Raw genomic sequence first — 26,220 nt, forward strand, 5'->3', positions numbered from 1 at the left:
TGTATATATTCAACACAATATCACATATGTAGTGTTCTTTCAAAACTATTCAGTGGGAATGTAATTATGAGACTAATCAGACAAATTCAGAATGTGGAACAGTCTGAAAAAAGACTGGTCCAGACTACACAAAAGTTAGTGTTATGAAAAGCAATAAAATGCTGGAAGACTATGTTAGTTCTGAAAAGACTAAACAGATATAATGGTTAAATGCAATTCATGAATCTTGATTGGATTCTGACTTTTTAAAAAAATAGGGGCTTCCCTGGTGGCTCAGTGGTTAAGAATCCGCCTGCCAATGCAGGGGGCACGGGTTCGAGCCTTGGTCCAGGAAGATCCCACATGCCATGGAGCAAAGAAGCCCTTCACCACAACCACTGAGCCTGTGCTCTAGAGGCCGTGAGCCACAACTATGGAGCCTGCATGCCACAACCACTGAAGCCCGTGCACCTAGAGCCCATGCTCCACAACAAAAGAAGCCACTGCAGTGAGAAGTCCACACACCACAACCAAGAGTAGCCCTTGCTCACCACAACCAGAGAAAGCCAGTGTGCAGCAACGAAGACCAAATACGGCCAAAAATAAATAAATTAAATAAATTTTAAAAAATAGCTATAAAAGTCCTGTTTTTGACAATAACAGAACTTTAATCATGGGCTTCACAGTAAATTATATTATGAAATTATTGTGGACTTTTTTGAGGGAGTAATACTATTGTATCTATGTAGGAGCATATCCTTATACTCAGGAGATGCAAGCTGAGCTATTTAGTGATGAAATATATTTCTGGAGCAGACTTACACATGACTTAGAATATATATACATACACACACACACATATATATATAGTGAGATAATGTAGGTGGGACAAAACTGGCATATCTAGATGAATAGTAGATGAATTCATTGTACTATTATTTAACTTCTGTATAATTTAAATTCTTCACCCAAAAAAGTAAAATATAAAAGCTAGGTATGGAGGGAGAGTGAAGCTAAAGAGGAGAGAGAGAGAGACAGAGACAGAGAGACAGATAATGTAAATATTTCTCTCCAATATACCTCTTAATAGAGTTTACTGGAAGAGATGTTTCAGGAAGAAATGAGAACAAGCAGAAGATGGAACTTGGTAAAAGGGAATTCCATGCAAACAGTGGTGGGTGGGAAGTTTGAGAAAAACTACTCTGCCTTCAGGCCTAGGAGTTCAGCAGTCTAGACCAGTCCAATGATCTGGTCCTGTGGCAGTTGGTCTCTATGAAGCACAAAAGGAAGTGAGAGATTATCTGATGTTTTGGAATATTTGGAAATATTATTGCTTGATTAGGATAACCATTGGTACAATAGAAGACAAATAATTCTAATATAGAAGACAAATAATTCTAATATAGAAAACCAAGAAAATAGTAAAGTGAATGAGCAATTACTAACTTTAGGAGAAACAAAAAGATATGAAAATAAAACAGAATTATACTAATCTATTTGGATCATTTATGAATAATAATTATTTATTATTCAGTAACAAGGTAGACAGTTACTAGTTAATGAAAAATTATGATGAAACTATATTAGGAAGACAGTTATAGGGAGACATATTAGGAGGAGTCTACAATAGAACTAAATCCTTCACAACATGAATGGTCAGTCAATAGAAAGACCACTAAAATTCATAAATCAAACAACATAAATTTAAACATATTACTTAATAACACAAAAATAAATGCTTAAATACTACTAATATGGTAGATAAAAATGCTAAATGTGAACTGGAAGTTGGAGAGGGAGAAGACAAGTAGCTGCTGATTTTTGGACATAAACCTTTCAGTACTATTTTAAAATAATCTGTATGCAATGTTTTCATATACAACAATTAACTTTAGATTAATTTTTTTAAAAAATCAATAGGAATTTAATTAGAACATTCAAAGATCAAATGAGGAAACTGTTCCATACTGCAGAGCAAAAATATGATGAAATGGAAATCATTAATGGAAAAATACAAGAAAATGAGGTTAGACAGAAAATCTCAAAATAACATTATATAACGGGTAAACCAGATGTGGAAGTAATAAAGAAGTAATATTTTTAAAACTTCCTTAAGTTGATGAAAAATATTAGCCTTCAGATTAAATGGATTCAAAAGTCTTAGTCAAAATTATGTGGAAACTTTCACATCTGCACTTTTTCTGTTTAAATTTCTGAACACAATAAGGAGAGAGATTTGCAAGCCTCCAGATTGAAAAGGAATTATAGAATTGGTAGGGTGGGATGGAAGTACAATCCAAGGAAAGCGATACAGCAGCAAAGATCCAGAAGCAGAAGAGCTAAACGTTTTCTTAGAAGTTGAGAGTAATCAAGATGGATGGCTATGATTTAGGATAAAGTCAATGACCACAAAGGGAAATAAAACTAAATCACTCATAGAGCAATGTATAACTGGAGTGTATATTTGCTAGCTTGTTTGCACATTCTAGAATCACAAATCTGCATTAACTTTGTTAGCATTAATTTAGTCAGATAATTAAACCACCACACAACATAATTTTACTGATGAGATTTAAAAGCCATAGAATACACAACTAAGTAAAAAGTCTTTATTTCAGTTCCTTTTCCTTTCTCTCTTCCTTCCTTTTCCCTTTTCTTTCTTTCTTCATTTTCTTCTTTACTTTTTCCCTTTCTTTTTTTTTCAAAAAATAATTACATCTTCTTTACTGAGAAATCCAGATTTTAGTTACAACTCTAATTATGATTATGATTATTATTAAGGAAGAAAAAAATCCCAGTAAGGTTGTAACAAATAGATTAGTGTCACCATTAAGTTATCATAATTATTCTTATCTACTCGTAATTTTTCAAAAAATATATATTTTGAAATTTTAAAATTGTTTTCATTAGTATTGTTCAAAATTCTAAATAAATCCGGGAGTAGGTATTGCTACTTAAATAATATGCTGAGTTTAATTATTAAATGTTAAAATCTGAGAGATGAAATTTTATTCAGTGTTGTAAGGAAATTGTTAATCTAGTAAAATATGATGCAGAGTAACCACACACAAAAACTAAATTAAGATCACCTTATATAAAATATCATTAATGGGCTTCCCTTGTGGCGCAATGGTTGAGAGTCTGCCTGCTGATGCAGGGGACGTGAGTTTGTGCCCTGGTCCGGGAGGATCCCACATGCCACGTAGCAGCTGAGCCCATGAGCCATGGCCACTGAGCCTGCGCCTCTGGAGCCTGTGCTCCACAAAGGGAGAGACCACAACAGTGAGAGGCCCGCGTATGGCAAAAAAAAAAAAAAAAGTGATTTAAAATCTCATTAATCAAAAACAGATCATAGTTACTTAAATTGATTGCTAATCCATCTTTCTACCATTTTCTGCCTCAGGGTTATGATGATGGCTATGGGGGTGAATACGATGACCAGACATATGAGACTTATGACAATAGCTATGCCACCCAAGCACAAAGGTAAGGTATACGTTGTTTAACACATCCTTCTCAGGATGATTTCTAATTCTGCTATTTTGTTTCTTGAATCTGAATATCAGTTACTTTATGTGAAAGTTTCTAGCATTGGGTTTATTCATTGTCCTGAATTATTCAGTTGCTTACTAGACTGTGAGAGGTAAAATATAATAATCTTGCAATTGTTAATAGTGAAATAGTAGTGTGTTCTTTTAAGACTAGATGATTATAATAAACAATCAACTCATTGAACAAGCTTGTATTTAATAAAAATGCTGTTATTTTAGAGATTATTTTGGTGAATTCATAATTAAGATAACAATAAAAACAAGGTACTTGTTCAGTGTGGATTTTTTCCCCCAGAAACATAATTTTCATTTTTAAAACAAAAAATAGGGAAATGTTATTGGTGCTCTGAAAAGACGAAAATTCTTAAAAAAATATTATGGAATCAAGAATTCCTTTCCTTTCTTAACTGTGATTTAAAAACTTCCAACAAACAAAAGTCCAGGACCAGACAGTATCACAGGCAAATTCTATCAAACATTTAGAGAACATTTAATACCTATCCTTCTGAAACTATTCCAAAAAATCTCAGAGAAAGAAACAATCCCAAACTCATTCTGGAGGCCACCAAAACCAGACAAAGATACCACAAAAAAAGAAAATTACAGGCCAATATTACTGATGGACATAGATGTGAAAATCCTCTACAAAATACTAGCAAAGCAAATCCAACAATACATTAAAAGAACCATACACCATGATCAAGTGGGATATATCCCAGGGATGCAAAGAATCTTCAGTATACACAAGTCAATCAATGTGATACACCATATTAACAAATTAAGGAATAAAAACCATATTATCATCTCAATAGATGCAGAAAAAGCTTTTGACAAAATTCAACATTAATTTATGATAATAACTCTCCAGAACGTGGGCATAGAGGAAACCTACCTCAACATAATAAAGGCCATATATGACAAACCTACAGCTAACATCATACTCAATGGTGAAAAGCTGAAAGCATTTCCTCCAAGATCAGGAACAAAACAAGAATGTCCACTCTCACCACTTCTATTCAACATAGTTTTGGAAGTCCTAGTCCTGGCAATCAGAGAAGAAAAGGAAATAAAGGGAATCCAAACTGGAAAAGAAGTAAAACTGTCACTATTTGCAGATGACATGATCAGATATATAGAAAATCCTAAAGATTCTACCAGTAAACTACTAGATATCATCAATGAATTTGGTAATGTTGCAGGATACAAAATTAATACACAGAAATCTGTTGCATTTCTATACAATAAGAATGAAAGATCAGAAAGAGAAATTAAAGAAACAATCCCATTTATCATAGCAGCAAAAAGAATAAAATACCTAGGAACAAACCTACCAAAGGAGGCAAAAGACCTGTACTCAGAAAACTATAGGAGGCTGATGAAAGAAATCAATGATGACACAAACAGATGGAAAGATGTACCATGTTCTTGGATTGGAAGAATCAATATTAAAAAAAAAATCTTAAAATTTATATGGAGACACAAAAGACCTCAAATAGCCAAAGCAATCTTGAGAAAGAAAAATCGACCTGGAGGAATCAGGTTGTGTGACTTCAGATTATAATACAAAGCTACAGTCATCAAAACAGGATAGTACTGGCACAAAAACAGAAACTTAGATCAATAGAACAAGATAGAAAGCCCAAAAATAAATCCATGCACCTATGGTCAATTAATCTACAACTAAGGAGGCAAGACTATGGAGAAAATGGAGAAAAGACAGTCTCTTCAGTAAATGGTGCTGGGAAAACTAGACAGCTACATGTAAAAGAATGAATTTAGAACATTCTTTAACACCATACACAAAAGTAAACTCAAAATGGATCAAAGACATAAATGTAAGACCAAATACTATAAAACTCTTAGAGGAAAATATAGGCAGAACACTATATGACATAAATCACAGCAATATCTTTGACCATCTATTTCCTAGAGTAAGGGAAATATAAACAAAAATAAACAAACGGGACCTAATGAAACTTAAAAGCTTTTACACAGCAAATGAAACCATAAACAAAATGAAACAACAACACACAGAATGGGAGAAAATATTTGCAAATGAAGTGAGCAACAAGGAATTAATCTCCAAAATTTACAAACAGCTCATGCAGCTCAATATCAAAAAATAAACAACCCAATTAAAAAATGGGCAGAAGACCTAAATAGACATTTCTCCAAATAAGACATACAAATGGCCAACAGGCAAATCAAAAGATGCTCAACATCACTAATTATTAGAGAAATGCATATCAAAACTACAATGAGGTATAACCTCACACAGGTCAGAATGGCCAACATCAAAAAATATACAAACAATAAATGCTGGAGAGAGTGTGGAGAAAAGGAAACTCTCCTACACTTGTGGTGGGAATGTAAATTGGTGAAGCCACTATAGAGAACATTGTGGAAGTTCCTTAAGAAACTAAAAATAGAGCTACCATATGATCCAGCAACACTCCTGGACATATATCTAGAGAAAACCATGGTTTAAAAGGATACATGCAACACAATATTCATGGCAGCACTGTTTACAATAGCCAAGACAGGGAATCAAACTAAATGTCCAATGACAGATGAATGGATAAAGAAGTATGGTACATATATACAATGGAATATTACTCAGCTGTTAAAAAGAATGAAATAATGTCATTTGCATCAACATGGATAGACCTGGAGATTATCATACCAAGTGAAGTATGTCAGACAGAGAAAGACAAATCTCATATGATATCACTTATATGCAGAAACTAAAAAAAGTGATACATCTCCTGGCTATTGTAAATAGAGCTGCAATGAACATTTTGGTACATGACTCTTTTTGAATTATGGTTTTCTCAGGGTATATGCCCAGTAGTGGGATTGCTGGGTCATATGGTAGTTCTATTTGTAGTTTTTTAAGGAACCTTCATACTGTTCCCCATAGTGGCTGTATCAATTTACATTCCCACCAGCAGTGCAAGAGTGTTTCCTTTTCTCCACACCCTCTCCAGAATTTATTGTTTCTAGATTTTTTGATGATGGCCATTCTGACCAGTGTGAGATGATATCTCATTGTAGTTTTGATTTGCATTTCTCTAATAACTAATGATTTTGAGCATTCTTTCATGTGTTTGTTGGCCAGGAGATGGAAGCAACCTAAGTGTCCATCATCGGATAAATGGATGAAGAAGATGTGACACATATATACAATGGGATATTACTCAACCATAAAAAGAAATGAAATTGACTTATTTGTAGTGAGGTGGATGGACCTAGAGTCTGTCATACAGAGTGAAGTAAGTCAGAAGAGAAAAACAAATACCATATGTTAACACATATATGTGGAATCTAAGAAAAAAATTTTTAAAAGGTCATGGAGAACCTAGGGGTAAGACAGGAATAAAGACACAGACCAACTAGAGAATGGACTTGAGGATATGGGGAGGGGGAAGGGTAAGCTGTGACAAAGTGAGAGAGTGGCATGGACATATACACACTACCAAACGTAAAATAGATAGCTAGTTGGAAGCAGTCGCATAACACAGGGAGATCAGCTCCGTGCTTTGTGACCACCTAGAGGGGTGGGATAGGGAAGGTGGGAGGGAGGGAGACTCAAGAAGGAAGAGATATGGGAACGTGTGTATGTGTATAGCTGATTCACTGTGTTATAGAGCAGAAAGTAACACACCATTGTAAAGCAATTATACTCCAATAAAGATGTTTAAAACATTTTTTTTAAAAAAGTGATACAAACAAACTTATTTACAAAACAGAAACAGACTCATAGACTTAGAGAATGAACTTATGGTTACCAGGGGATATGGGTGGGAGGGACAAATTGGGAGTTTGGGATTGACATATATGCACTGTTATATTTAAAATGGATAACCAACAAGGCTGTATAGCACAGGGAACTCTGCTTAATATTCTGCAATAACCTAAATGAGAAAAGAATTTGAAAAAGAATAGTTATAACTATATGTATAACTGAATCACTTTGCTGTACACCTAAAAGTAGCACAATGTTGTTAATCAACTCTACTCCAGTAGAAAATAAAAAAAAAAAAAAATTTAAAGTGAACTACAAGGTCAATATATGAAATTTGGGAGGACACAAACATTCAGTCTATAAAAATATTTCTCCAAGCCCTTCTTCCTCACTTTTGAGTTCAAACCACCTGCAATCCTTATATAGAAGCAAAATGTTTTCATAAAATAGAACTGGTGGGGGAGGATCATCAAAGATAAAAGTGAATTACAAATGAAAAAAGCAAAAAAAAATTTTCTTTCCTTTCTTGATGGATCTCAGAGATTATTGAATATATTTATATAGACTAAAATTTGTGTTATTAATGAATTTTTACTTTATAAAAGTTAGATTTATTGAAATATAATTTACATATGGTAAAATTTGCCCATTTAGAGTACAGTTGTATAAGTTTGGCCATACAAAGTATCATGTAACCACCACCAAAATTATGATATAGGACTATTTAGTTAGCCCCAAATGTTTCCTTATTGCTCTTTAGAGTCAATTTTTTCTCCACCCCAGGCCCTGGGAACCATGAGTCACATTTTATCACTACAGTTTTGTCTTTTCTAGAATATCATATAATTAGAAACATTACAAAGTGTAGCATTTTCAGTCTGGCTTCTTATGCATTCCATATCTATTTATGTTGATGTGTGTATAAGTATTCTGTTCTTTTTTGTTATGGTGTAGCATTTCATTTTATGGATGTATCACAGTTTCCTCATTCACCAGTTGAAGGACATTTAAATTATTCCTATATTTTGCTATTATGAATAAAGTTGGCATAAAACAAATACATCTTTAGAAAAATAAAGTGCCTACGTATTTTTTTCTGAAAATAAGTTACACATTTCATAGGAAAGGAATCCATTTGATAATTAGTTAAATGATTCTCCCCCATATGTGATTCTCAGAAACCAATAGGACTAATTGTCACAAAAACAAAATCATAGTATTGACCATTTACTGATCAACTTATTGGCACCCAAAGAGATTTGAATGTATTAAGTAATATTTGGAGGAGGGAACTGGCAAAGAAAGAAACCACTTTAAGGTCATTATGGAGTGTAGGACATCTACACATCATATTGCATGAGTGTGAATTTTTCATGGCCTGGGGGACAGCATAGTGAAAGGGGTGAAAGGGAATTATGTTTAGGGAAACCACTCTAGGCAATTAGAAAAAACAAAACAAACAAACAAACAAAAAAACTCATTGTGAACAGATACCTTTAAACTCAGCATAAATTAAGATATCATTATGGAAATGAACATTTTACTTTGAGTCTTTGGTTACTTTGTAGTAGGGTAAATAAAAAAGACATTATAAGCCAAGAGCTTCTGCTCTCTTAATTGTTACAGTTACATATTGGAGCACAGCACAACTACTTAGGATGCAGGAAAGTTTTGCGTCACATCACAGACACTAACAGAGTACTGTATGAAAATTTGCTATGTATTTAAAACATTTGCTAATATTTTCAATCAAATTTCTATCTCATCATTATATATTAGTGCATAAAAATATTGATAATAAAGTTCTGTAACTTGCTTCAGAAACTATTCGGAAGAAACACAATTATCACACTCTACAAGTGCTGCTAGAATAGAGTAAAATCATTTCTTGATGTAGCTTTAGAGCTACATTCAATTTGTAGAGATTTGGGAATAATTTTCTAAAAGTGAGGAATTTTCTGCATCTTTATTATGGTTAGATTTAATTGGGTTTGATTCAACCTAAGGAAAAATTGGGGATTACAATAACTTACCTTGAATATTTGAAAAGTGAATACTAGGATAATTGAACATAATTATGTATAAAATTTAATGGTGATATAGAATAATCTGGACAACCCATTTTATCTTGATTTAATGAAGTATAATTTATATGTAAAAGTATATTTTCTATGCACTCTGCTACCTTCTCTTTTCCCTTTCTTATCCATTCAATTTTCTGTGACTAAATTCTTCCCATCCTCCTAAACCCACCTCAAAAAACAACTCTTCTGAAAATCTTACCTTAATCCTATATTTGTGAATAATCTGTTTCTACCCTGAATTCCAACAGCATCATATCTTTATTTCTCTACGGCACTTTCTTTTTCTGCCTTGTGTTGGGATCATTTGTGTATTTGTCCCTTGTCATCCTTAACTTGCTCAAAATCCTAGTCTGATACACCCTCATGTCCCTCACAGCACCTAACATTGAGGCTTTCATAGGGTATGTGCTGAACAGATAATCACTGACTGCATGAATGTCAGACCTAATATGTACCTACACAATGGGGATAAAAAATAAGAGACTCATCGCTCAAAGAGAATACAATATTCAGAATTGTATGTATCATTTTTACTGACAAAAAATATATTAATTTCTGAGGTATCTTAGTGCTAAAGCAGAAGGGATAAAGAAAGAAGGTCATGAAGTTAGTTACAACAATACTAATACTCTATATTATAATAAGATGCCTATTTTGGTAAAAACATATACTCAATACTAGAATACTGTCCGGCATGCAAGAGTTCTCAATATTTATTGAATAAATGAATAAAAAATAAATGAATGCATTATTGAATGAATGAAGTTAGCACTGTTATTTCAGAAAACTCTGTGAGGAAAAATGTTTAAATATAATAGTGATTTGTAATAGAAATGGATAAACACTGAGAAAATTTATTATATAATGAATTAAAAATCTACTTTTAGATTACTTCTATTGACCCAACTATGACAACAGAATATAAAAATAACACTTTAGTTAAATAAGCACTTATTAAATGATCACTTGTGCCAGAGAGTATGCTCACCATACAGTCACAATAAATATTTATCAATTTTTAAATATATTTTAACATTTTCTCCTAATAATTTGTTGGTGCACATATGCAAGCTGCATGTATATTTAAATTAAGTAAAACAACTACTATAGAGTAATTACTATAGAGTAATCAAGTATTAGAAGTGAGAGAAAGTTTATTTTCTACAAGAATCAGTATGGAATTTTTTCTTTTTCAAGTGGTGGTTCTTTAATTGGACTTTTTAAAGTATTATTTGGATTTATGGAGGCAAATGGAGAAAGCTTTTAAAGAAGTGAAATAAAGAGAAATATGTGAACATAAAACTTCTCCATCACTTACAATGTGAGTATTATTTCGACATTGAAGTGGTCAAATCAGAAGAAATGCTGATTTAGAAACTTGAAGGTAAAACAATAGGTTTTGTGTGACTTAGCAGAACTGAGATAAAAGGAAAAAGGTTTAGATAAAAAGGTATTTAAATGACTAGTTTGCCAGCACAAGTGAATACAGAATTTGTGGAAATTATAAAGTAGGATCTGGCAGGTGCCTAAATGGAATAATTATTTCATCTTTATTTTTTTTTCTATTTATTTTATTAGTTTCTGCTTTATAACAAAGTGAATCAGTCATACATATACATCTGTTCCCATATCCCCTCCCTCATGCATCTCCCTCCCTCCCACCCTCCCCATCCCTCCCCTCCAGGCAGTCACAAAGCACCGAGCTGATCTCCCTGTGCTCTCCGGCTGCTTCCCACTATCTATCTACCCTATGTTTGGTAGTGTATATATGTCCATGCCTCTCTTTCGCTTTGTCACAGCTTACCCTTCACCCTCCCCATATCCTCAAGTCCATTCTCAAGTAGGTCTGTGTCTTTATTCCCGTTTTACCCCTAGGTTCTTCATGACATTTTTTTTTCTTATATTCCGTATATATGTGTTAGCATACGGTATTTGTCTTTCTCTTTCTGACTTACTTCACCCTCTATGACAGACTCTAGGTCTATCCACCTCATTACAAATAGCTCAGTTTTGTTTCTTTTTATGGCTGAGTAATATTCCATTGTATATATGTGCCACATCTTCTTTATCCATTCATCCGATGATGGACACTTAGGTTGTTTCCAGCTCCGGGCTATTGTGAATAGAGCTGCAATGAACATTTTGGTACATGTCTCTTTTTGAATTATGGTTTTCTCAGGGTATATGCCTAGTAGTGGGATTGCTGGATCATATGGTAGTTCTATTTTTAGTTTTTTAAGGAACCTCCATACTGTTCTCCATAGTGGCTGTACCAATTCACATTCCCACCAGCAGTGCAAGAGTGTTCCCTTTTCTCCACACCCTCTCCAGCATATATTGTTTCTAGATTTCTTGATGATGGCCGTTCTGACTGGTGTGAGATGATATCTCATTGTAGTTTTGATTTGCATTTCTCTAATGATTAATGATGTTGAGCATTCTTACATGTGTTTGTTGGCAGTCTGTATATCTTCTTTGGAGAAATGCCTATTTAAGTCTTCTGCCCATTTTTGGATTGGGTTGTTTGTTTTTTTGCTATTGAGCTGCATGAGCTGTTTATAAATTTTGGAGATTAATCCTTTGTCAGTTGTTTCATTTGCAAATATTTTCTCCCATTCTGAGGGTTGTCTTTTGGTCTTGTTTATGGTTTCCTTTGCTGTGCAAAAGCTTTGAAGTTTCATTAGGTCCCATGTGTTTATCTTTGTTTTTATTTCCATTTCTCTAGGAGGTGGGTCCAAAAGGATCTTGCTGTGATTTATGTCATAGAGTGTTCTACCTATGTTTTCCTCTAAGAGTTTGATAGTTTCTGGCCTTACATTTAAGTCTTTAATCCATTTTGAGCTTATTTTTGTGTATGGTGTTAGGGAATGATCTAATCTCATACTTTTACATGTCCCTGTCCAGTTTTCCCAGCACCACTTATTGAAGAGGCTGTCCTTTCTCCACTGTACATTCCTGCCTCCTTTATCAAAGATAAGTTGGCCATATGTGAGTGGGTTTATCTCTGGGCTTTCTATCCTGATCCACTGATCTATCTTACTGTTTTTATGCCAGTACCACACTGTCTTAATTACTGTAGCTTTGTAGTATAGTCTGAAGTCAGGGAGCCTGATTCCTCCAGCTCCTTTTTTTGTTCTCAAGATTGCTTTGGCTATTCGGGGTCTTTTGTTTTTCCAAACAAATTTTGAAATTTTTTGTTCTAGTTCTGTGAAAAATGCCAGTGGTAGTTTGATAGGGATTGCATTGAATCTGTAGATTGCTTTGGGTAGTAGAGTCATTTTCACAATATTGATTCTCCCAATCCAGGAGCATGGTATATCTCTCCATCTGTTTGTATCATCTTTAATTTCTTTCATCAGTGTCTTATAATTTTCTGTATACCGGTCTTTTGTCTCCTTAGGTAGGTTTATTCCTAGATATTTTATTTTTTTGTTGCAATGGTAAATGGGAGTGTTTTCTTGATTTCATTTTCAGATTTTTCATCATTAGTGTACAGGAATGCCAGAGATTTCTGTACATTAATTTTGTAACCTGCTACTTTACCAAATTCATTGATTAGCTCTAGTAGTTTTTCGGTAGCCTCTTTAGGATTCTCTATGTATAGTATCATGTCATCTGCAAACAATGACAGCTTTACTTCTTCTTTTCCGATTTGGATTCCTTTTATTTCCTTTTCTTCTCTGATTGCTGTGGCTAAAACTTCCAAAACTAGGTTGAATAAGAGTGGTGAGAGTGGGCAGCCTTGTCTTGTTCCTGATCTTAGTGGAAATGGTTTCAGTTTTTCACCATTGAGGACAATGTTGGCTGTGGGTTTGTCATATATGGCCTTTATAATGTTGAGGAAAGATCCCTCTATGCCTACTTTCTGCAGGGTTTTTATCATAAATGGGTGTTGAATTTTGTCGAAAGCTTTCTCTGCATCTATTGAGATGATCATATGGTTTTTCTCCTTCAACTTGTTAATATGGTGTATCACATTGATTGATTTGCGTATATTGAAGAATCCTTGCATTCCTGGAATAAACCCCACTTGATCATGGTGTATGATCCTTTTAATGTGCTGTTGGATTCTGTTTGCTAGTATTTTGTTGAGGATTTTTGCATCTATGTTCATCAGTGATATTGGCCTGTAGTTTTCTTTCTTTGTGACATCCTTGCCTGGTTTTGGTATCAAGGTGATGGTGGCCTCGTAGAATGAGTTTGGGAGTGTTCCTTCCTCTGAAATTGTTTGGAAGAGTTTGAGAAGGATGGGTGTTAGCTCTTCTCTAAATGTTTGATAGAATTCGCCTGTGAAGCCATCTGGTCCTGGGCATTTGTTTGATGGAAGATTTTTAATCACAGTTTCAATTTCAGTGCTTGTGATTGGTCTATTCATATTTTCTATTTCTTCCTGAGTCAGTCTTGGCAGGCTGTGCATTTCTAAGAATTTGTCCATTTCTTCCAGGTTGTCCATTTTATTGGCATAGAGTTGCTTGTAGTAATCTCTCATGATCTTTTGTATTTCTGAAGTGTCAGTTGTTACTTCTTTTTCATTTCTAATTCTATTGATTTGAGTCTTCTCCCTTCTTTTCTTGATGAGTCTGGCTAATGGTTTGTCAATTTTGTTTATCTTCTCAGAGAACCAGCTTTTAGTTTTGTTGATTTTTGCTATCGTTTCCTTCATTTCTTTTTCATTTATTTCTGATCTGATCTTTATGATTTCTTTCCTTCTGCTAGCTTTGGGGTTTTTTTGTTCTTCTTTCTCTAATTGCTTTAGGTGCAGGGTCCGGTTGTTTACTCGAAATGTTTCCTGTTTCTTAAGGTGGGATTGTATTGCTATAAACTTCCCCCTTAGAACTGCTTTTGCTAAATCCCATAGGTTTTGGGTTGTCGTGTCTCCATTGTCATTTGTTTCTAGGTATTTTTAAATTTCCTCTTTGATTTCTTCAGTGATCACTTCGTTATTGAGTAGTGTATTGTTTAGCCTCCATGTGTTTGTATTTTTTACAGATCTTTTCCTGTAATTGATGTCTAGTCTCATAGCATTGTGGTCGGAAAAGATACTTGATACAATTTCAATTTTCTTAAATTTACCAAGGCTTGATTTGTGACCCAAGATATGATCTATCCTGGAGAATGTTCCATGAGCACTTGAGAAAAATGTGTATTCTGTTGTTTTTGGATGAAATGTCCTATAAATATCAACTAAGTCCATCTTGTTTAATGTATCATTTAAAGCTTGTGTTCACTTATTTATTTTCATTTTGGACGATGTGTCCATTGGTGAAAGTGGGGTGTTAAAGTCCCCTACTATGATTGTGTTACTGTCAATTTCCCCTTTTATGGCTGTTAGTATTTGCCTTATGTATTGAGGTGCTCCTATGTTGGGTGCATAAATATTTACAATTGTTATATCTTCTTCTTGGATCGATCCCTTGATCATTATGTAGTGTCCTTCTTTGTCTCTTCTAATAGTCTTTATTTTAAAGTCTATTTTGTCTGATATAAGAATTGCTACTCCAGCTTTCTTTTGATTTCCATTTGCATGGAATATCTTTTTCCATCCCCTTACTTTCAATCTGTATGTGTCTTTAGGTCTGAAGTGGGTCTCTTGTAGACAGCATATATATGGGTCTTGTTTTTGTATCCATTCAGCCACTCTGTGTCTTTTGGTGGGAGCATTTAGTCCATTTACATTTAAGGTAATTATTGATATGTATGTTCCTATTCCCATTTCCTTAATTGCTTTGGGTTCGTTATTGTAGGTATATTCCTTCTGTTGTGTTTCTTGCCTAGAGAAGTTCCTTTAGCATTTGTTGTAAAGCTGGTTTGGTGGTGCTGAACTCTCTCAGCTTTTGCTTGTCTGTAAAGGTTTTAATTTCTCCATCAAATCTGAATGAGATCCTTGCTGGGTAGAGTAATCTTGGCTGCAGGTTTCTCTCCTTCATCACTTTAATTATGTCCTGCCACTCCCTTCTGGCTTGTAGAGTTTCTGCTGAGAGATCAGCTGTTAACCTGATGGGGATTCCCTTGTGTGTTATTTGTTGTTTTTCCCTTGCTGCTTTTAATATGATTTCTTTGTGTTTAATTTTTGACAGTTTGATTAATATGTGTCTTGGTGTATTTCTCCTTGGATTTATTCTGTATGGGACTCTCTGTGCCTCCTGGTCTTGATTAACTATTTCCTTTCCCATATTGGCGAAGTTTTCAACTATAATCTCTTCAAATATTTTCTCAGTCCCTTTCTTTTTCTCTTCTTCTTCTGGAACCCCTATAATTCGAATGTTGGTGCGTTTAATGTTGTCCCAGAGGTCTCTGAGACTGTCCTCTGTTCTTTTCATTCTTTTTTCTTTATTTTGCTCTGCATCAGTTATTTCCACTATTTTATCTTCCACCTCACTTATCCGTTCTTCTGCCTCAGTTATTCTGCTATTGATCCCATCTAGAGTATTTTTTATTTCATGTATTGTGTTTTTAATCGATGCTTGATTCATCTTTAGTTCGTCTAGGTCCTTGTTAACTGTTTCTTGCATTTTGTCTATTCTATTTCCAAGATTTTGGATCATCTTTACCATCATTATTCTGAATTCTTTTTCAGGTAGACTGCCTATTATCTCTTCATTTGTTAGGTCTGGTGGGTTTTTATCTTGCTCCTTCTCCTGCTGTGTGTTTTTCCGTCTTCTCATTTTGCTTATGTTACTGTGTTTGGGGTCTCCTTTTTGCATGCTGCAGATTCGTAGTTCCCGTTGTTTTTCGTGTCTGACCCCAGTGGCTAAGGTTGTTTCAGTAGGTTGTGTAGGCTTCCTGGTGGGGGGGACTAATGCCTGTGTTCTGGTGGTTGAGGCTCGATCTTGTCTTTCTGGTGGACAGGTCCACGTCTGGTGGTGTGTTTTGGGGTGCCTATGGCCTTATTATGTTTTTAGGTAGCTTCTCTGCTAATGGGTGGGGTTGTGTTCCTGCCTTGATAGTTGCTTGGCATAGGGTGACCAGCACTGTAGCTTGCTGGTCGTTGACTGAAGCTGGGTGCTGGTGTTGGGATGGAGATCTCTGGGAGATTTTCGCTGCTTGATATTATGTGGAGCTGGGAGGTCTCTTGTGGACCCGTGTCCTGAAGTTGGCTCTCCCACTTCAGAGGCACAGCTCTGGCTCCTGGCTGCAGCACCAAGAGCCTTTCATCCACCCGGCTCAGAATAACAGGGAGAAAAAGCAGAAAGAAAGAATTAGTAGAAGAAAGAAAGAGAGAGGGAAAGAAAGGAAGAAGGGAAGAAAGGAAGGAAGGAAGGAAGAAAGAAAGAAAGGAGGGAGGGAGTGAGGAAGGATGGAAAGAAAGAAGGAAAGAAAGGAGGGAGGGAGGGAGCAATGAAAGCAAAAGGAAGAGTGAATGGAAGAAGGGAGGGAGGGAGGGAAGAAGGAAAGAAAGAAAGAAAGACAGGAGGGAGGGAGGGAGGAAGGAAAGAAAAAGAAAGTGGAAAGAAAAAGGGTGGGAGGGAGGGAGGAAAGAAAAAGAAAGAAGGAAAGGAAGAGCGGAGGGAGGGAGGGAGGAAGGGAAGGTAGGAAAAAAAGAAAGAGCAGGTAAAGTAAAGTAGAATAAAGTATGAAATATAGTAGCGTTATTAAAATTAGAAAGTAATTATTAAAAAAACCAAAAAAACAAAAAAAAAAAACGAACCGATAGAACCCTGGGACATATGGTGGAAGCAAAGCTATACATAGAGAATCTTACACAGAAGATTACACATACACATTCACAAAAAGAGAGCAGGGGGAAAAATCAAAAATCTTGCTCTCCAAGCCCACCTCCTCAATTTGGGATAATTCGTTGTAAAAAGAGGAAAAGGGCAAGAAGTCTGAAATCTTGCTCTCTAAGTCCACCTCCTTACTTTGGAATAATTCGTTGTAAAAAGAGGAAAAGGGGGGAAAGTCTTAAATCTTGTCCTCAAAGTCCACTTCCTCAATTTGGGATGATTCGCTGTCCATTCATGCACTCCACAGACGCAGGGCACATCAAATGGACCGTGGAGCTTTAATCCGCTGCCTCCGAGGCTGCACAGAGAGATTTCCCTGACTCTGCTCTCACAGCTCCCGGGTCTCAGCCTTGGACCTGGCCCCGCCTCTGTGCGTAGGTCGCCGGAGGGCGTCCGTTCTTCGCTCAGACAGGACGGGTTTAAAGGAGCCGCTGATGCGGGGGCTCTGGCTCACTCATGCAGAGGGGAGGGACGGGCGCGCAGTGTGGGGCGGGCCTGCGGCGGCAGAGGCCGGCGTGACGTTGCAGCAGCCCGTGGCGCTCCGTGCGCTTTCCCGGGAAAGCCGTCCCCGGGTCTCGGGACCCCGGCAGTGGCGGGGTGCACAGGTCCCCCGGAAGGCGGGGCGGACAGTGACCCGCGCTCGCACACAGGCCCCGCGGCTGCGGCGGCGGCGGGCGGCGGCAGGCGGCGGCGGTGGCGGGCCGCGGGGGCGGCGGCGGCGGCGGCGGTGGGCCGCGGCGGCATCGGCGGCATCGGGTGGTGGGCGGCGGCGGGCCGCGGTGGCGGCGGGTGGCGGCGGGCGGTGGGCGGCGTATTTCATCTTTAATAGAGAGTCTAAAAGAAGTTCACAAGGTAACAACCCTACAAAGGTTCACCTACAGTTCAGAAACTATAACAACTTTAATTAATCCCCAGTTGTCTTGTAATGTGTTGATAGTTGTAGAAAATTTCAAATGGATCAGAAAAGGGACTTTGCTGAAAATTCCTTAGGAGGCAGCTCAAATAAATGACACATTAAGGACTGGTAAAGATGACAATGATATGAGGTGTCTCTGACCATCTTTTTCTCTTGCTCTGTGTCTATGAGGAGAAAAAGTAAAGAAATAGACTGATGAGTTTATTATACAACTTTCAAATTGCAGGGAAGTCTTTGGTATATGACAAGTTACATACTGTGATCAACACCTTTAATTGGACCAAATATTAAATTTGGTTCATGTTCTGATATCCTATTTTTTTATGTACTGCTCAAAGTCATTAATATTTCCGGAGATCAATCTTCTAAAATCACATAAATTCTCAAGCCTTTACCAAAAAAATTGTTTCTTTTCAATGCAAGAATCTACAGCAATCCAAATCATAAACATAGAAAAAAGTGACTTTCCTGTACTTAGATACAAATAGTAATATTGCAAGTGAAAGTCAAAAGACCAATTCTGATCTTTGATTCTTACAGGATTTTAACTTGGATGTGAAATATTAAGAATTTGTAATTTTCCAATTTAAATTTCTAAATGCAGATTTGTAATAGGCAAATATCAAAAAGGAAGGCTTCACTTCCCATGAAACATGAATCAGGTGTGTGACTCACACAACCTGGAAAATAATCCTATCTTTTCTAGGTTAATGGAGGAATGTTCTAGGGGAGGAAAGATAAAGGTCTTTCTCATATATAGGCAGTAGTACCCAAAATTTTCTAGAATGAAGACTCTCTTGGAATATCTGTAATTGTCAGGGTCTACATAGCAGGTGAAAAATGAGACTCTTAAATTAGGATAATTTGAAGAGAGTTTAATAATAGAACTCTTTTCAGAGTATAAGGAAACCACAAGGGAAAATGTAGTGCACAGGGCTAGTATCCCTGGGGCAATGTGTTTATCACCAAAAACTAGGAATAGAAGGAAGATAGAAAGCTTTCAGAGAGGCCTTCTGACAGAGAAAGAGGCCTCTCCTTTGAAACAGAATGGTAGCGGAGGCCAGCCCACAAAGAGGAATCTCAGGAGTTAATACCCCGACCTCACTTTGTTCCCACTGGCTGAACCCATTAGGAGGCAAAGGACAAGAAACTGAGTAGATGGAGTTGCCATTAGTCATTCCAGGTATAGAGCAGGCTGGAGAGAAGGGTGGAAGTGGGAAGGCAAATGGAAAGAGGTCCTGCACAACATCCAAAATAATTATCAAACCTCAGCGACCAGTCATTGTACATATTAGTGTCAGTTGCTTGAAGATATAAAAAATGACATACATTTGCTATGGAAACAGCAGTGCTTTTAAATTAATTTGTATTTCATTAATGAGAAAACATTTATAATAAAAAATGTTACAATATACATGAACATATAAATATATATTTTTGAAGTGATAGCTTCTTGGACACCCAGGCACAAATTAGTTCCTTGAGGGTCAGAGCCCCCACAGTGGGAACCACTGCTCTGTTGTTCAGAGGCTGCTTGGCCCTAATGATTTCATGGTAACTAGCATTAGTTTTGTGCTGGCTGCCATGCTAATTGTTTAGGATATTTATGTCATTTAACCCTTGCAATAATATTTGAGGCAGATAAAAAATTGAAGCTTAAAAATATTAAATGATTTTCTCATGTTGATTCAAGTAGTAAACGTTGGCTTCAAAATCACATTTGTTAACTCCAGAGGCCTCAGACTTCAAGACTAATAAATACAGTCTGAGAAATCTAAATAGATTTATTGATTCAACAGACTTGTTATATACCTGAACAATCCAGAGGGAATATAATATAATGTAATAAGAATGTAGTGAGTTATCTGCATGCCTTTCAAAGGGCTCTGACCAAAGGATACATCTAGGCAGGAAAAAAAAAAAGAAATTACTTAACTATTTATTTTAGGTGATAATTTTAATGTGAGCCCTTGTATTTGACACTAAGAGTCTATAAAAACACTTCTAATGAGAACTTACATATAAGGCACTGCAGTTACCCAGTAATTTAATAATAGTTGTAATATAACACCTTGTCCTATTCATTTAAGTGTCATAACTTGCTATAAAGTTATTCACCCTCATTTTGTGATTCAATTCTCTTATGTCTCAAGCTATAGTCAATGATGAGATTGAATTTAGAGATTGTTATTGGATGTGAGATATTTTCCCACAGTTAATCTACTAGTTCAGTTTGTGGCTTTCTCACACATCCACAGACCTCTGCACAAATAGTGGATTTGGTATTGTTTGAAGATACCTTAACAGAGTGGGAATTCAGCTCTTGATACACACTATTCTTTTTTGTTCTCATTTGACATACTTATTGTAACTATCTAAGATAACTGTTAGTTTTAGAAAGAAACAATGGGTTTCTTCAAATTTTTCATTAGGCATTCATTGTATTTGTTGAGGCTTTCTTAATTTAAAGTTAATTTTGATGACATCTTAACTGCTTGTCTGAATAGTCAACTTGTATTTAAAAATATACATTAAGGGGCCTCCCTGGTGGCGCAAGTGGTTGAGAGTCCGCCTGCCGATGCAGGAGATACGGGTTCGTGCCCCGGTCTGGGAGGATCCCATATGCCGCGGAGCGGCTGGGCCCGTGAGCCATGGCCGCTGAGCCTGCGCGTCCGGAGCCTGTGCTCCGCAACGGGGGAGGCCACAACAGTGAGAGGCCCGCATACCGCAAAAAAAAAAAAAAAAAAAAAAAAAAAAAAATATATATATATATATACATTAAGGGGAGACATTCAAGATGGCTGAGGAGTAAGAGGTGGAGATCACTTTTCTTCCCACAAATACATCAGAAATACATCTACATGTAGAACAAATCCTACAGAACACCTACTGAATGCTGGCAGAAGACCTCAGACTTCTAAAAAGGAAAGAAACTGCCCATGTACCTGGGTAGGTCAAAAGAAGAAACAGAAACAAAAGAATAGGGTTGGGACCGGCACCTCTGGGAGGAAGCTGTGAAGGAGGAAAAATTTCCACACACTAGGAAGCCCCTTCACTGGTGGAGATGGGGTGTGGTGGAGGGGAAGCTTCAGAGCCACGGAGGAGAGTGCAGCAACAGGGCTGCAGAGGGCAAAGTGGAGAGATTCCCACACAGAGGATCAGTGCTGACCAGCACTCACCAGCCTGAGAGGCTTGTCTGCTCACCTGCCAGGGCAGGTGGGGGCTGGGAGCTGGTGATTTGGCTTTGGGGGTCAGATCCCAGGGAGAGGACTGGGGTTGGCTGCGTGAACACAGCCTGAAGGGGGCTAGTTAGTGCACCACACGTAGCCGGGAAGGAGTCTGGGAAAATGTCTGGAACTGCCTAAGAAGCAAGAGACCACTGTTTCAGGGTGCACGAGGAAGGGGATTCAGAGCACTGCCTAAACTAGCTCCAGAGATGGACGGGAGCCGCGGCTACCAGTACAGACATCAGAGACAGGCATGAAATGCTAAGGTTGCAGCTGCAGCCACCAAGAAGCCTGGGTGCAAACAGGTCACTATCCACACTTCCCCTCCTGGGAGCCTGTGCAGCCCACCAACGTCAGGGTCCTGTGATCCAGGGACAATTTCCCTGGGAGAACACACAGTGCACCTCAGGCTGTTGCAATGTCACACTGGCCTGTGCCACAGCAGGCTAGCCCTGCATTCTATACACCTCCCTCCCCACAGGGCGTGAGTGGCCCAGAGCCCCCTAATCAGCTGCTCCTTCAAATGCGTACTGTCTGGGTGGGAACAGACACCCTCAGGTGACCTACATGCGGAGGCATGGCCAAATCCAAAGCTGAACCACAGGATCTGTGTGAACAAAGAAGAGAAAGGGAAATTTCTCCCAGCAGCCTCAGGAGCAGTGGATTAAATCTCCACAATCAACTTAATGCACTCTGCATCTCTGGAATACCTGAATAGAAAATGAATCAACCCAAAATCAAGATGGTGGACTCTGGGAGCAATTGTAGACTTGGGGTTTGCTTTCTGCATGTAATTTGTTCTGGTTTTATGTTTAACTTAGTTTAGATTTAGAGTTTATTATCTTTGGTAGATTTCTTTATTGATTTGGTTGCTCTCTTCCCTTCTTTTTATATATAGATATGTACATTTTATTCCTTTTTCTATTTTTTGTGACCGTGTATGTGTCTGCTTCCTTGTGGGATTTTGTCTGTATAGCTTTGCTTTAGCATTTTTCTTAGGGTGCTGTCTGTCCATTTTTTGTTTGTTTATTTTGCTTTAGTAAATTTTTTTAGCACTTGTTATCATTGGTGGATTTGTTTACTGGTTTGGTTGCTCTCTTTTCTTTTTTTATTTCTAATATATTTTTTTACTTTTTATAAGTTTATTTTACTTTATTTTTTTCTTTCTTTCTTTTTTTCTACCTTTCTTTCTGAGGAGTGTGGCTGACAGTGCCTTGGTGCACCAACCAGGTGTCAGGGCTGTGCCTCTGAGGTGGGAGAACCGAGTTCAGGACATTGGTCCACCAGAGACCTCCTGACTCCATGAAATATCAAATGGCAAAAGGTCTCCCAGAGACCTCCACCTCAACGTTAAGACCCAGCTCCACTCAGCGACCAGCAAGCTATAGTGCTGGACACCCTATACCAAACAACTAGCAAGGCAAGAGCACAACCACACCCATTAACAGAGAGGCTGCCTAAAATCAAAATAAGGTCACAGGCACCCCAAAACACACCACTGGATGCAGTCTGGCATACCAGAAAGACAAGATCCAGCCTCATCCACCAGAATGCAGGCACCAGTCCCCTCAACCAGGAAACCTACAGAACTTACTGAACCAACCATAACCACTGGGGGCAGATACCAAAAACAATGGGAACTACGAACCTGCAGCCAGTGAAAATGAGACCCCAAACACAGTAAGTTAAGCAAAATGAGATGAGTAAGAAACACACAGCAGATGAAGGAGCAAGGTAAAAACCCATCACACTAAACAAATGAAGAGTAAATAAGCAGTCTACCTGACAAAGAATTCAGAGTAATGATAGTAAAAATGATCCAAATCTTGGAAATAGAATGAAGAAAATACAAGAAACAATGACCTAGAAGAACTAAAGAGCAAACAAACAATGATGAACAACACAATAAAAGAAATTAAAAATTCTCTAGAAGGAATCAATAGCAGAATAACTGAGGCAGATGAACAGATAAGTGACCTGGAAGATAAAATAGTGGAAATAACTACCACAGAGCAGAATAAAGAAAGAAAAGAATTGACTACAGTCTCAGAGACTTCTGGGACTACATTAAATACACTAACATTTGGATTACAGCGGTCTGTAATTTGTATTACAGATACAATTACAGATACAGATACAGATACAGCGGTCTGTAATTTGTATTACAACATTTGTATTACAGATAAAATTACAGAAGAAGAGAAAAAAAAGAAAGGAATTGAGAAAATATTTGAAGAGATTATAGTTAAAACTTCCCTTATATGGGAAAGAAAATAGTCAATCAAGTCCAGGAAGCACAGAGAGTACCATACAGCATAAATACAAGGAGAAACATGCCAAAACACATATGAATCAAACTATCAAATATTAAACACAAAGAAAAAAATAACAAAAGCACCAAGGGAAAAACAACAAATAACATACAAGGGAATCCTCATAAGGTTAACAGTTCATCTTTCAGCAGGAAACTCTGCAAGCCAGAAAAGAGTGAGAGGACATATTTAAAGTGATGAAAGGAAACAAACTACAACCAAGATTACTATACCCAGAAAGGATCTCATTCAGATTTAATGGAGAAATAAAAAAACTTTAGAGGCAAGGAAAAGCTAAGAGAATTCATCACCAGCAAACCAACTTTACAACAAATGCTAAAGGAACTCCTCTAGGCAGGAAACACAAGAGAAGTCAAAGAATTACAATAACAAACTCAAAACAATTAAGAAAATGGTAATAGGAACATACATATCCATAACTACCTTAACTGTAAATGGATTAAATGCTCCAAGCAAAAGACATTGACTGACTGGATGGATACAAAAAAAGACCCATATATATTCTGTCTAGAAGAGACCCACTTGAGACCTAGGGACACATACACACTGAAAGTGAGGGGATGGAAAAATATATTCCATGCTAAAGGAAATCAAAGAAAGCTGGAGTACCAATTCTCATATCAGACAAGATAGATTTAAAATAAATACTATTACAAGAGAAAAAGAAGGACAGTACATGATGATCAAGAGATCAATCCAAGATGAAGATATCACACTTGTAAATATTTATGCACCTAGCATACAACCACCCCAATACATAAGGCAAATGTTAACAGCCATACAGGTAAATTGACAGTAATACAATCATAGTAGGGAACTTTAATACCCCACTTTCACCAATGGTCAGATCATCCAAAATGAAAAGTAATAAGGAAACACAAGCTTTAAATGAAACATTAAACAAGATGGACTTAATTGATATTTATAGGACATTCGATCTAAAAACAACAGAATACACTATCTTCTCAAGTGCTCATGGAACATTCTCCAGGATACATGCTCATATCTTGGGTCACAAATCAAGCCTTTGAAAATTTAAGAAATTTGAAATTGTATCAGGTATCTTTTCCGACCACAATGCTATGGGACTAGATACAATTACAGGAAAATATCTGTAAAAAATATAAACACATGGAGGCTAAACAATACACTGCTAAATAACCAAGAGATCACTGAAGAAATAAAGAGGAAATCAAAAGATGCCTAGAAACAAATGACAATGAAAACACAACAACCCAAAACCTATGGGATGCAGCAAAAGCAGTTCTAAGACAGAAGTTTATAGCAATACAATCCTACCTCAAGAAACAAGAAACATCTCAAATAGACAACCTAGCCTTACACCAAAAGCAACTAGAGAAAGAAAAACAATAAAATCCCAAAGTTAGCAAAAGGAAATAAATCATAAAGAGCAGATCAGAAATAAATGAAACAGAAATGAAGGAAACAAATAACAAAGATCAAAAAAAAAAACCCTAAAAGCTGGTTATTTGAGAAGATAAACAAAACTGATAAACCATCAGCCAGACACATCAAGAAAAACAGGGAGAAGACTCATATCAATAGAATTAGAAATGAAAAAGGAGAAGTAATAACTGACACTGCAGGAATACAAATGATCATGAGAGATTACTACAAGCAATTATACACCAATAAAATGGACAATACGGAAGACATGGAAAAATTCTGAGAAGAGCACAAACTTCCAAGTCTGAACCAGGAAGAAATAGAAAATATAAACAGATCAATCACAAGCACTGAAATTGAGACTGTGACTAAAAATCTTTCAACAAACAAAAGCCCAGGACCAGATAGCTTCTATCATATATTTAGTGAAGCTTAACACCTATCCTTCTCAAACTCTTCCAAAATATACAAGGGAGAAGAATACTCCCAAACTCCTTCTACAAGACCAACATCACCCTGATACAAAAACCAGACAAAGGTGCTACAAAGAAAGAAAACTACAGGTCAATATCACTGATGAACATAGATGCAAAACTCCTCAACAAAATACTAGCAAACAGAATCCAACAGCATATTAAAAGGATCATACACCATGATCAAGTGGGGTTTATCTCAGGAATACAAGGATTCTTCAGTATACGGAAATCAATCAATGTGATGCACATATTAACAAATTGAAGGAGAAAAACCATACGATCATGTCAATAGATGCAGAACAAGTTTTGACACAATTCAACACCATTTATGATAAAAATCCTCCAGAAAGTAGGCATAGAGGGAACTTATCTCAACATAATAAAGGCCATATATGACAAAACCACAGCCAACATCGTCCTCAATAGTGAAAAACTGAAACCATTTCCTCTAAGATCAGGAACAAGACAAGGTTGCCGACACTCACTACTAATATTCAACCTAGTTTTGGAAGTTTTAGCCACAGCAATCAGAGAACAAAAAGAAATAAAAGTAATCCAAATTGGAAAAGAAGTAAAGTGGCACTGTTTGCAGATGACATGATACTATATATATAGAATCCTAAAGTTGCTACCACAAAACTACTAGAGCTAATCAATGAATCTGGTAAACTAGCAGGATACAAAATTAATGAACAGAAATCTCTTGCATTCCTATATGCTAATGATGAAAAATCTGAAAGAGAAATTAAGGAAACTCCCATTTACCATTGCAACACAA

The 26,220-nt window shown here is 36.8% G+C and overlaps 1 protein-coding gene across 2 annotated transcripts in view; it reads left to right on the forward strand.

Annotated features, from left to right (window-relative positions):
- The window catches only part of KHDRBS2 (KH RNA binding domain containing, signal transduction associated 2), a 657,141-nt gene that overhangs the window by 570,160 nt on the left and 60,761 nt on the right, over positions 1 to 26,220 (forward strand). For both annotated transcript variants that reach the window (XM_060109735.1, XM_060109736.1), the window contains one exon: positions 3,383 to 3,465. In XM_060109735.1, coding sequence (XP_059965718.1) covers positions 3,383 to 3,465 — 83 coding nt within the window. The remainder of the gene's footprint in view (positions 1 to 3,382; positions 3,466 to 26,220) is intronic.

Source organism: Mesoplodon densirostris, chromosome 10 (genome assembly GCF_025265405.1).
Source record: "Mesoplodon densirostris isolate mMesDen1 chromosome 10, mMesDen1 primary haplotype, whole genome shotgun sequence".
NCBI lineage: Eukaryota > Metazoa > Chordata > Mammalia > Artiodactyla > Ziphiidae > Mesoplodon > Mesoplodon densirostris.